Below are 12955 nucleotides of genomic sequence, written 5' to 3'. Positions count from 1 at the left end.
AACCAATGCAAACATAAAGCTTATGCTGTTTGCTGTGCTGTGATCACAGTACAGAATTCTTTGTCTCTGTTTTCAGTTCAGTTCAGTTCAGTTCAGTTGCTCAGTCGTGTCCAAGTCTTTGCGACCCCATGAATCGCAGCACGCCAGGCCTCCCTGTCCATCACCATCTCCCGGAGTTCACTCAGACTCACGTCCATCGAGTCCGTGATGCCATCCAGCCATCTCATCCTGGGTCGTCCCCTTCTCGTCCTGCCCCCAATCTCTTCCAGCATCAGAGTCTTTTCCAATGAGTCAACACTTCGCATGAGGTGGCCAAAGTACTGGAGCTTCAGCTTTAGCATCATTCCTTCCAAAGAAATCCCAGGGCTGATCTCCTTCAGAATGGACTCGTTGGATCTCCTTGCAGTCCAAGGGACTCTCCAGAGTCTTCTCCAACACCACAGTTAAAACGCATCAATTCTTCGGCACTCAGCCTTCTTCACAGTCCAACTCTCACATTCATATATGAGCATAGGAAAAACCACAGCCTTGACTAGACGGACCTTAGTCGGCAAAGTAATGTCTCTGCTTTTGAATATACTATCTAGGTTGGTTATAACTTTTCTTCCAAGGAGTAAGCGTCTTTTAATTTCATGGCTGCAATCACCATCTGCAGTAATTTTGAAGCCAAAAAATATAAAGTCTGACACCGTTTCTACTGTTTCCCCATCTATTTCCCATGAAGTGATGGGACCAGATGCCATGATCTTCGTTTTCTGAATGTTGAGCTTTAAGCCAACCTTTTCACTCTCCTCTTTCACTTTCATCAAGAGGCTTTTTAGCTCCTCTTCACTTTCTGCCATAAGGGTGGTGTCATCTGCATATCTGAGGTGATTGATATTTCTCCCGGCAATCTTGATTCCAACCCGTGCTTCTTCCAGTCCAGCGTTTCTCATGATGTACTCTGCATAGAAGTTAAATAAGCAGGGTGACAATATACAGCCTTGACGTACTCCTTTTCCTCTTTGGAACCAGTCTGTTGTTCCATGTCCAGTTTTAACTGTTGCTTCCTGACCTGCATACAGATTTCTCAAGAGGCAGGTCAGATGGTCTGGTATTCCCATCTCTCTCAGAATTTTCCAGTTTATTGTGATTCACACAGTCAAAGGCTTTGGCATAGTCAATAAAGCAGAAATAGATGTTTTTCTGGAACTCTCTTGCTTTTTCCATGATCCAGCGGATGTTGGCAATTTGATCTCTGGTTCCTCTGCCTTTTCTGAAACCAGCTTGAACATCAGGGAGTTCACAGTTCACGTATTGCTGAAGTCTGGCTTGGAGAATTTTGAGCATTACTTTACTAGCATGTGAGATGAGTGCAATTGTGCAGTAGTTTGAGCATTCTTTGGCATTGCCTTTCTTTGGAATTGGAATGAAAACTGACCTTTTCCAGTCCTGTGGCCACTGCTGAGTTTTCCAAATCTGCTGGCATATTGAGTGCAGCACTTTCACAGCATCATCTTTCAGGATTTGAAACAGCTCAACTGGAATTCCATCACCTCCACTAGCTTTGTTCATAGTGATGCTTTCTAAGGCCCACTTGACTTCACATTCCAAGATGTCTGGCTCTAGATTAGTGATCACATCATCATGATTATCTGGATTGTGAAGATCTTTTTTGTACAGTTCTTCTGTGTATTCTTGCCACCTCTTCTTAGTATCTTCTGCTTCTGTTAGGTCCAGACCATTTCTGTCCTTTATCGAGCCCATCTTTGCATGAAATGTTCCCTTGGTATCTCTAATTTTCTTGAAGAGATCTCTAGTCTTCCCCATTCTGTTGTTTTCCTCTATTTCTTTACATTGATGGCTGAAGAAGGCTTTCTTATCTCTTCTTGCTATTCTTTGGAACTCTGCATTCAGATGCTTATATCTTTCCTTTTCTCCTTTGCTTTTCACTTCTCTTCTTTTCACAGCTATTTGTAAGGCCTCCCCAGACAGCCATTTTGCTTTTTTGCATTTCTTTTCCATGGGGATGGTCTTGATCCCTGTCTCCTGTACAATGTCATGAACCTCATTCCATAGTTCATCAGGCAGTCTATCTATCAGATCTAGACCCTTAAATCTATTTCTCACTTCCACTGTATAATCATAAGGGATTTGATTTAGGTCATACCTGAATGGTCTAGAGGTTTTCCCTACTTTCTTCAATTTAAGTCTGAATTTGGCAATAAGGAGTTCATGATCTGAGCCACAGTCAGCTCCCGGTCTTGTTTTTGTTGACTGTATAGAGCTTCTCCATCTTTGGCTGCAAAGAATATAATCAATCTGATTTCAGTGTTGACCATCTGGTGACGTCCATGTGTAGAGTCTTCTCTTGTGTTGTTGGAAGAGGGTGTTTGCTATGACCACTGCTCTGTTTTAGGAGTCTTAAATATTTTGCCAGCATCCACTGAAACTACAACAGGAGAAACTTTTAGCTTGTAAGTGTGGTACACGAATGTTCACAGTAGCATTATTTATACTAGTCAAGGTGTAGAAACAATCCAAACGTCTAGCAACCGATGAAAGGATAAACAAAATGAAGTGTATCCATATGATGGAATGTTCAGTTCAGTTCAGTTCAGTTGCTCAGTTGTGCCCGACTCTTTGCGACCCCATGAACTGCAGCATGCCAGGCCTCCCTGTCCATCACCAACTCCCGGAGTTCACTCAAACTCACGTCCATCGAGTCGGTGATGCCATCCAACCATCTCATCCTCTGTCGTCCCCTTCTCCTCCTGCCCCCAGTCCCTCCCAGCAAAGGGATTTTCCAATGAGTCAACTCTTCGCATGAGGTGGCCAAAGTACTGGAGTTTCAGCTTCAGTATCATTCCCTCCAAAGAAATCCCAGGGTTGATCTCCTTCAGAATGGACTCGTTGGCTCTCCCTGCAGTCCAAGGGACTCTCAAGAGTCTTCTCCAACGCTACAGTTCAAAAGCATCAATTCTTTGGCACTCAGCTTTCTTCACAGTCCAACTCTCACATCCATACATGACCACTGGAAAAACCATAGCCTTGACTAGACGGACTCAGTCATAAAAATGGAATGAAATACTAACACATGCTACAACATGGATGAATCTTGAAAACATTATGTAAGTGAAGAGCTTACAAGAGACCACACATTGTATGATTCCACTAATGTTAAATGCCCAGAATAGGAAACCTATAGAGATAAAAAGTAGATTAGTTGTTGCCAGGGGCTTGAGTGAGTGCAAAGCAATTGCTAATGGGTATGGATTCTCTTTTAGGGGTGATGAAAATGTTTTATATTTAATTTGTGTTGATGGTTGCACAAATCTGTGAATATATTGAAACCACTAAATTCATCCATTTAAAATACTCAGTGGTACCCACACCAGTATTCTTGCCTGGAGAATTCCATGAACAGAGGAGATGGGTAGGCTATGGTCCATGGATTGCAAAGAGTTGGACATGACTGAACAACTTTCACACACACACAATGATGTTTTAAAAAGAAGATAAGGTAGGAAAGCTGTACTTCTCTATATAAGTACTTCACTTTAAGAAAATCTGAATCACGGAAACGAGTTAGAAACAATAACCTGGGCAGTGACTGGACTTGCCACAGGGCCCTGTAAAATGTTAATATTAACTAACATTTTTAGGCTACTTTACATTTTGAAAGTATAATGTTAAGAAGATCATAGTATAAAAAAAATACCTATTTGTGTACGTTTGAGTTCTTATGACCTGCATGCATGAATATGTCTATATGTAGGTACACATATGCATATGTCTCATCATTATTAAAGATGATTCTAAATGAGACAGTTGCCAGATGACCTCTTAGCCTTTACATGAGTTAGCTATGTAGCTGCAGTTGTTGGTTGCAAAGTCCAGGTTCCTATTTCTGGGGCAACCTCTCTACCATACAATCAGGTGACCAAGAATTTGGTCCCAAGAACCCTCATCAATGTTTTTCAAAGTTTGGTCAGCTGCAGATGGAATCAATTTCCTGGAGCCTTGACGCAAAATCCAGTTATGGGCCTGGGACTCTGCTATTTTTGGCTGTGTCTCACAGCTTTCATAATTTCAGTTTCTTGACCAGGGACTGAACCTGGGCCATGGCAGTGTAAGCACCAAATCCTAACCACTGGACTACCGCAACTCTTAAGGAATCTGTTATTTTAACAAGCTCCTTAGGTGATGTAATCTACACTTAATTTCAGGAACCCCAGCTCTTGGCACCTATTGCTGACTGATGTGGAGAAGCTGAGTCTGTCTGATTTCACAGGTCTGTTCACATTCTTCCCAATAACCAGGGTAAAAGTAGCATGCCTCCCTATTGTTAACCACAATGGGTGTCACTGAGCCTGGTACTGTTTTTTGCAGGCACAGTCTACTTGTGAGACTGCCTGATATTTCCATTCCATACCTGTTTTATGCCTGCTAGAGGCCCTGATGTCTCATCACAAGCTGCAGAAGCAGGAGACTCATAGGTTGCTTTGCTCCTAAGCCTCACAATACTGGACCTACACTGAAGCCTTGGATCCTGGACTCTAGGCTCAGTTCTGTACTTCAACCCACATTTGATGGGGGAAGATGGGGAAGCCTATTAGCTCAATAACTTCCCAAGGTTGATGGAAGTGCAAGTGGTTTCCCAGTTCCTGAATGAGATGTGAAATTCAGCTTTTATGAACTCGTTTGTCAGTGGGTCTACCTGACCCTAGAACCGACAGCAGAGTCAGGCCAACTCACCTGCTTATTTCCTCCAGACACTTCCATTTTGGCTCCTGCCAACATCTTTTGGAAATACCTGGTTAAAATCCTTCAGTGGCTCCCCATTCTTTTTAGGGCCTAGGCCACAACTCCTTCTGTGATCTACTGTCCTTGGTGATCTTTGCATCCTTATCTCCTCCACTGTCCCCCTACTCTAGGATTTGTCATACAGATCTTGCAGTTCTCTCACCAGTTCGGGGTCTCCTGCGGTGCCCTACTCTTTTCCGGGTACTTAACTCTTGTCAGTTCCTCAGCTCTCCAGTATCATTTCCCTGACCACCAAGTCTGCATCAGGTCTCTTGCTTATCCATGCTCCTGGCACTCTGGGTCTCTCTTTTATTAAACTTCGTCAATGCTCAAAAGTCTCCCTTGAGCAATTATTAAATATTCACTAATAATGTCTATCTCCCCCAGCAGACTAAAGTTCACTAGAGGAGCGCTCTGAGTTTGCTCTCATACATCCCAGCACCTAGCAAAAGGTCTGGCAAGCACTCAGCTGGATCGCTAATTGGTTCCAGGAAGGCGGGCCACAAGCTGGGTGGAGTGTCAAGGCCTCTGGGAATGGATAAAAGTAGACCCTGAGCAACCACACCTGTAACTCCTCGGAACTGTGGGCAACGGTCCCGCGGGCCAGGTGCTCAGGGAATTCCCAGGTCAAGGACACAGTAAAAGCCCTGACTGACGTCCAGCTGCCGAATGGGAGAGGGCCGTCCTTGCTCTGTGCTTGGGAAGGCCTCCGTTTCCCTACTGGTTTCCCACTCGGTCCAGTGAGAACTGCCCCTGAGGCCCTGAGGCAGAGCCACTCCAGAGGCGCCGGCTGAGGTCTGAGGTGCCGGTTCGGGCTGGGTGAGGCCGCCGCGCCCGCCGAGGGCGCTCCAGACCAATCCTCTGGCGCAGTCGGGCGCCGCCGGTGCTCCTCTAGCCGCAGAGCGGTGGCGCGGTGCATGTCGGGAAGGCGGTGGGCGGGTCCAGCCCTTAGCGGTGGAGGGCGCCATGGTGGGTGGCGAGGCTGCCGCTGCCGTGGAAGAGCTAATCTCGGGTGTGCGGCGAGCGACTGACTTCGCTGAGCAGTTCCGCTCCTACTCGGAGAGCGAGAAGCAATGGAAGGCCCGCATGGAATTCATCCTGCGCCATCTGCCCGACTACCGCGATCCACCCGACGGTGGCGGCCGCCTGGACCAGCTGCTGTCCCTCTCCATGGTCTGGGCCAACCACCTCTTCCTGGGTTGCAGGTGCGGACCCTTGCCGGCTAACTGACCCTGTCCCAACCCGCAGTCCTAACCCCAGGGCTAGCCCCTGCCCAAGGCTGACCCCCGTCCCCAGTCTCCAACCGTACTGGCCAGGCCTAAGGCAGAGTCCCACCTTAGCCAATTCTTGAAAAGATACTAAACCTCTCAGAGCTTCGACTTTCTCATCTGGAAAATGAATTGTGATGACTACAGTATTAAAGGGTGAAAAGCACTTAGCACAGGCGGTCATCTAGCAAGAAGAGCCCTATACGTGCTAGGCGTTCAATTTTGTATTTAGTAATGCAAAATACAAATATTTTGTTTGTACTATTACTGTAATTACTTCAAGCCATCCTCTTTCTGAGTGCATAATTTTAAGTTCATTAGCTCCTTTCTTCCACATGGCAAACGTGCAGGGACAGAAACTGAGATCCCCAGTTTACATAAGCAACTGAAGAGAGGGAAAGAGACATACCTAGGACCATGCAGCTTCTGGCAGGATTGGTGGATTTTACCATTTATGGCAGGATGTAGTTTGTGGCCCTTGGCTTTTTCTCTCACATCCTAGTCTGCTGGACCCAGTAGCAAGCAGCACTCTTTGCCTCTCTGCCTTTCCTTTTATGAAAATAACAAATGCCTTCAAGAACTGTGTTTGAAATGCTTGAAATATGGCACTCTACCACTCCATGAAGTGGTTGGCAAATCTTTAGGCTCCATCCTTTTATTTAGCATTTCCTGAAATTCTGTTAGGATAATGAAATGACTTAGTTGACTAGTTCTGGTCTCTGTGCTCCTTATGGCTGTGTGGTCACATGGCCCCTCCAGTCCTAAGCCACTTGGTTTTGCTTTCAGATTTGGGGAGTTATTGGAACAGAATTTTGGGAAGCAGTGCCTGCTGCATCCCTTCTGTTTCTCTGACTTCCAGGTGCCCCTAGTAAATTCTAGTTAACAAGATCCAAGATTAGGCAAAAGAAAGAATATTGGACAAATGAACAAGTAACATTATTTTCATTAGACCAGTATTCCACATATTAAAAAAAAAAATTGGCCCTCATACCATATCCAAGAATACGTACTGCCAGATGTACAGTGCCTCTGTTTTTGTAAGTCTTGTTTTGTAAATCTTACACCTGCTCTGTCGGCATTCCTAGTGCCGCTTCTGTAGCTACATGCGGAAGAACTATTTTCTAACTTGATGTTGCTATCAGTTTCCCCAGTAGTATCAAATTGTTCCTCTGAGAGTTGCGTTTATAGTCCAGCTACCTGCAGTTTCTTTTTAGCCCACAGTGACAATAATTCTTCCAGGGTTTTTATCTTACTACTTTTTATTGTGCAGTTACAACAAAGACCTTTTAGACAAGGTGATGGAAATGGCTGATGGGATTGAAGTGGAAGACCTGCCACAGTTTACTACCAGAGGTGAATTCATGAAAAAGGTAAACAGGATTTCCAAGTGCATTTGAAATGGTATAGAGCTAATGGCCCCTGCCTTTATGGTGATGTATTAGAGTATATTGTTTTCTGAATGCTCTTCTTTACTACCCCAATCTAAGCCCTTTCATTTTATTTCTCTGTAACTGGTATAAAGCTTTTCATAACCAGATAACAACTCAGTAGGTAAATTACACAGTGGGTGGAGTAACACATAAATTCAACCTCTTTAGTTCCTTTAGGAACATTCTGTTTAGAGCTTTTTGCTTGAATTTTAAGAAAATGTTTGTTAGAGTGCTACAGTTTCCCACTTATTAAAAAATCTTACTGATAACATTAACTTATCCTTACCGCAGTGGTTGAGGACACCACCAGACTTGTTTGGCCTCTCTGACTTGTTGACGGAAATGTGGATGGGGTGATATCCACACATTGTAACTGTTTCCTATTCTGCCAGGCTTGGTCTGATGTGAGGCTGTGAATTTTTCCATAGTGAGCTGTTGCCTGTCAAGCCTTGTATTTGCCCGTAGGGGCAGGGGCCATAGTGTGTGTGTGGCAGAAGAAAACTCAGAGGATACCAACTGCTTTTTACTGTCTCCCAAGATAGGCTTTTTCTTATTTGCCCTGGTCTCCTTAGGCAGTGGAATTGTTTCCTCATCCCCCATAGCACTTCACCCAGACCTTTTTAAGGGCACATGGTAAGCTTCTTGAGAGATGAGATGGTGCTTAAGACATTGATCCTGTTAACTCTGAAACCTGGTATAGGCATGCACTAGAGAAGGTGCTCAGAAAATGCTTACAGAATTGACCAAAGGCTGCTAGCCTCTGTTAGTTCTCATCTCAGAAACATAGGCAAACGCTTGCTTCACCCCACTTGGGTCTTGTTTTGGGAAGCAGGGCATAGAAAAAGGTTCCCTTCAGTGTGGGTTTCGGGAACTAATCAAATCCTCAGCTGCCCCAAAAGTATTTCAGCCCCAAACAGCAAACCCCACTTGATTTCAGATAGTGTCCCTTTAAAAGTATTGTTGTTGTTTTTTTATGTCAGAAGCTTTCTCTCTCTCCTTTATACTTTAATAAAACTTTATTACATACACACACACACAAAGTATTGTTTTGTAACTGAATCTGGAATCAAAAGTTTCAGGTTGAGTTCAAGGGGCTATTTTGTTTTTCATATCAGCTGTTAACAGGGCTACTGTTTGTAGCCAGGGAGCCATTGTGAATTGTGCATTTGTGACTTTTGGAATTCTCCTATGAAATATTAAAAAAGAAACCTGGAGTAAGTCCCTTAGTATCCAGGTCATCAGGTTCCTTGGGCTCAGGCATGGGACAGTTAGATAATTTCTGGCCACATGGGTTAGGGACAGGCAGGGAGTAGGGTGAGCTTTCATTTCTTGACTGCTCATGGCCAGTTCTTTCCTTGACTTTTTGCTCCTAAGAGGTGGTCTGCCCTCTCTAAGATCTGTTTTTCTCGTAAATATTATATTTCTCTCTTCACAGTCATGCTGGGATATTGGAGGTCATAACACTTGATGAATTTTGGATTTCAAACTCCAGATGAGTCTAAGGAGTTTTTGTAATTAACAAGCATGTCCCTAACATTATCCATAGACCAGAGTGAAGAAGTATGTGTGTGTGGTGAGGGAAGAATTTCTAAACTGTTAAACATTTTGTAAAGGGGTCTGGAACCTCAAAAATGTAGGGAACCCCTGTTCTGAGTTCATTTTTGAATCCCCTGTTCATTTTTGACACTCACAGTGTCAGCCTCCAGAGTAGAGTTCTCAGAGATGAACTTTGGCATCCCTGAAGCCAGCTTTGCCATCAGACTCATCACTGGCACCTAGTTACCTGGAAGAAGCCTTCAGGGTGGCTGCATTTCTATAGCACTTTTGGATTATGTATGTTTGAACTTCCTTCAAATAATACTTAGGTTTTTTTAGTAACCCAGTTAAATTTTAGACTGTCAGTGTCACTGAAAATGAAGCTAAGTAGATTCTGAAAAGTGAGATACTTGGAGGATATGTAGTGTGTTGCCAGTTGGTAAGGTCTTTTAGATAAGCCTGTCCTGCGAATGAGTCATCTTACCTGTTCCATGACAGAACTGTGGTGTGTTGAAGGCTGTCCCTTCTCTTCTGAAAGCCACCCTGAGTGCCCACTGCAGAGGGAGCCCTGGGGGCTTTGCAGCAGTTTGTGTGTGTGTCTTGCCTGAGGTTTTTGCATGTAATAGAGGTTGACAAACATTAAGCACCATTGCCAGCCCAGAGACAAAAAAACAAAACAAAGAACCTTGATGCTGAGCCATGCACTTGAAAAGGTCAGTTATGGTTCTGCCCAGAATTGATCCTTAGCTCTAAGAGTTTTTAGTTGGATTTTGAAGCTAGCTACAAAGTAGAAATGAATCGCCTGGCATCAGTGGTATACAGAGACTGGATAGTGAAGATTATTTAGGGACATTAAGTTCTTTAAAGATTAAAAAAATACTTTATGGCTATTTGGCACTTTTAAGGCCAGTAAAAATGAGGTCTGTCCAGCTTTTTTTAAAGGGGGTATGGTGTGGGCAAATCTGATAAAAGAAATGAGCATGGGACTCTGACAGGTGGTATTTGTCAGACAGTTGCAGTGTATGATTTTTCTTTGGAAAAAAAGAGGTTCAAACACAAATATATTGAACACTCTCAATTATCCACCGGCCCTCCCAAGGTACCTACCAGCAGAACTTTGTGATCAACCACGTTACCCATTAATGAGCAATAATTAACCGAGTGCAGCAGCTCCCTCAGGAATGGTGGTGTTACTGAGACTGTTTATATTATTTCCAAGGCATCATCTTAAGAAGAGCAGTGATTCACTAGGAAGTTATCGTTATTGGCCAAAGAAAGAATCTGTCCACTTAATAACTCCATTTTTCCTGAGAACATTTTTATCAAGAGGGAAAATAGCAGTATGGAAAGTGACTAAATATGAAATGTGGAAGAGAAGTTAGAAAAGTGTGCTTGCCTTTCAGAGAATTTTTCTTCTTGTACATTATATCCAGTCTTGGAAAGCTCTGAAGTAACAGAGCAGCCACTCCACTGATGGAAGGAGATGTGATTCTAGTAAGATGGCAAGTATTTGTCAATATTAAAAAAATTTTTTTCAGCCTGCCAGAGTAGTTAAATCAGGTTTTGTCTTGGATCCTAAGATAAATGCTTCGTGGAGCTACCTTTCTTTTTCCCTTTATCCACAGAAATAGAACCAGCCAGAAGAGCTGTGTCTGACCCTACAGGCCAGTCTGTTGCCTGGTGCCCAGCATGAGTTAATCACCTACCAACACGAGTGTCAAAGACCAGACTTGAAACTACTACCAGAGTAGTAGCTCTGCTGCTACTCCAGTCTTGGTCTGTCCTGTTGGGAATTGAAGAGAGGGCTTACCGGATTCTCTTTCCCTTTGGAATAAAGATGGTTTCTTTAGGTGGTAACTGCATTTTCCTCAAAGGAGAAAGACCTCTTATATTTTGCTCTTGCTGAGGAATTTTGCTTCTTCACTTCTCAAAGACTGATATGACAGGCTTAAGCCAGGAAATAGGTCATACCTTGAAAACTGATTGCTAAAAAGACTCTGATTGACTCACTTGCACTGCTAAATGTTAAGGAAATCCATTGAAATAGGTGAGAGCCAAAATGATTTCTTCACACCCTGCTTAAGAGTTGTCTAAAGCCAAGTTTAAATTTACCAAAGGTGCTAGAGAGTACCCAGAAAGAATATATCTGCTTCAGTTCATCACTATTTGAAGACATGCATTTACAGTTTCTAATAGTGTGAAATTCAGAAACACATAACCTTCACATCTTCTAAATATCCTGAGTCAATGTGAAATGTTGTGAATTACTACCTGGATTCAACTGATTTTAATTTAGAACAATAAAGGGTTTGTGTGATTCTGTTTTTAGAAGCCCTCGTTGCAGAGCATGCCATGGAAAAAGTTATTTTTTAAGTATTTCTATTACTGTGAATTGTGAACATTAACAGAACACAGGTGACAAAACAAAAAATCTGCTTCCAAGTGGATGGTATGGTCAGTGTTTTGCTCTATCTTCTGTACATAGTAAACTCTTGATAATTTCTGAGTCTACTTACATACCATCTGGGTAGGACATAAAATTTGTATCACTGCTGTATTTTTACTTATGAATTTGAGTCATTAGACTACATGGCTACTAACTTTTTCTTTTTTTTCCTAGCATCAAAGCTAAGGCAGAAGATTCGTCACACTTTCATCATTAGTTATAGACTTGGAAAGGAGGCTGGCACGAATGCGACATTGACCTCAGCGGCCTCTTAAGATTCTTGGTATTAACATGTAGGAAAGAGGCAATTAGAATGAAAGGGAATCTTGTCTAGATTGGCATTTTTAAAGTTCTCATTTTTCTAGTAGCTATCATTGTAAAAGTATGCATGGATATTTATGTGTTTATAAATCATGCCCTCAAAAAAAAAAATCATGCCCTTTTGTTGGTCAAAATGTTTAAAGTGCCTATTTTTTTTATGTTGATGTAATAATGGCAGGTAATGAATTATACACTTTGGACTTTTCAACAGTGTACCTTTAAGTGTGATTCTGCTTTATAGTCTTTTTTCCTCTGCTGCCTGAGGCAAATCATATCCCTTATTTCTACCTGAAGTTTACACCATCCATATACCCTGTTTCCACACACATTTCACCTTTTTTAGAGATGACTGAAAATCAAAATCATAGGGCTTCAGGTTTATCTACCAGCTCATGGGAAAAGGCAGCCTTATTTTTTTTAAAAGTCTTATTTAAAAAAAAAAAAAAAAGCCTTAAAGCTCACTGAAACAAGATTCCACAGCTTGGTCTCTATAAGGCCTTCCAGGCTGCTGAGTAAAAAGCCCGTACCCTTTTTTTCCTGGAGGGAGCCTGAGGTTTGGTTTTCTAGACTTGAGGAACTGCCTTGTACAATCCCTCAAGAAATACTTATTTAGTGCAGTGCTGCTTTGCTCTGAAGTTCTCATTAATTTCCCTTTCAGTTGATGTGTGTTTCTTACCCCCCGCCCCGTTCCTCTTATTTAGTACCCACTCTTATGTGCTTCTCTCTAAGCATAAATACTAAGGACTTCATGTGGGGACAGCAGTGTAACAGTCAGTCACAGCAGGATTCCCTTATCACTGTGCTTGGTACTGGGGGTAGTGGCAAGATATGATTGTGGGCCTGCCTGAGCTTAATCTGCTGGGGAGCTCAGGACACTGAAGTGCTATCGAGGAGAGTGACTGGGAGCCTGGTGCCTGGGAGCAGAGAAGGGGGACGACTCTCACCCATGATTCGAGGCTGAGGCCAAATAGCACACCACATCTCTGTGCAGCTTCTAGCTCTGATCTGTAGTGACCACTAGGGTGGGCCAAGTGAAGACCTTGGGACCTCTGATAAGTCACTTCTCTCCTGTGGCCTTTCCTGGAAAATGATAATCATAGAAATAGCTACCACAGAGACCTGTGACAAGGATTAAGATTAAGGGCCAAGTATGGTGCTCAGTTAGCCCC

General features: G+C 43.1%; 1 protein-coding gene across 1 annotated transcript; it reads left to right on the top strand.

The window, feature by feature from the left end:
- The first annotated feature begins 5029 nt into the window (after positions 1–5029).
- On the top strand, positions 5030–11994 carry CDKN2AIPNL (CDKN2A interacting protein N-terminal like). The gene is made up of 3 exons (XM_069592068.1): positions 5030–5990; positions 7324–7423; positions 11640–11994. Exons 1-3 carry the CDS (start codon positions 5752–5754, stop codon positions 11649–11651), a joined length of 351 nt encoding a protein of 116 aa, XP_069448169.1. The 5' UTR covers positions 5030–5751; the 3' UTR covers positions 11652–11994.
- The last annotated feature ends 961 nt before the right edge of the window (positions 11995–12955 follow it).

Source organism: Ovis canadensis, chromosome 5, assembly GCF_042477335.2.
Source record: "Ovis canadensis isolate MfBH-ARS-UI-01 breed Bighorn chromosome 5, ARS-UI_OviCan_v2, whole genome shotgun sequence".
NCBI lineage: Eukaryota > Metazoa > Chordata > Mammalia > Artiodactyla > Bovidae > Ovis > Ovis canadensis.
The sequence above is the reverse complement of the archived record's forward strand: the minus strand, read 5'-3'. Positions and strand labels throughout refer to the sequence as shown.

Coding starts and splice junctions, on each gene's coding strand:
- CDKN2AIPNL (XM_069592068.1), top strand. CDS start 5,752: ATGGTGGGTGGCGAGGCTGCCGCTGCCGTGGAAGAGCTAATCTCGGGT. Junction 5,991..7,323: donor CACCTCTTCCTGGGTTGCAG/GTGCGGACCCTT, acceptor TTTATTGTGCAG/TTACAACAAAGACCTTTTAG.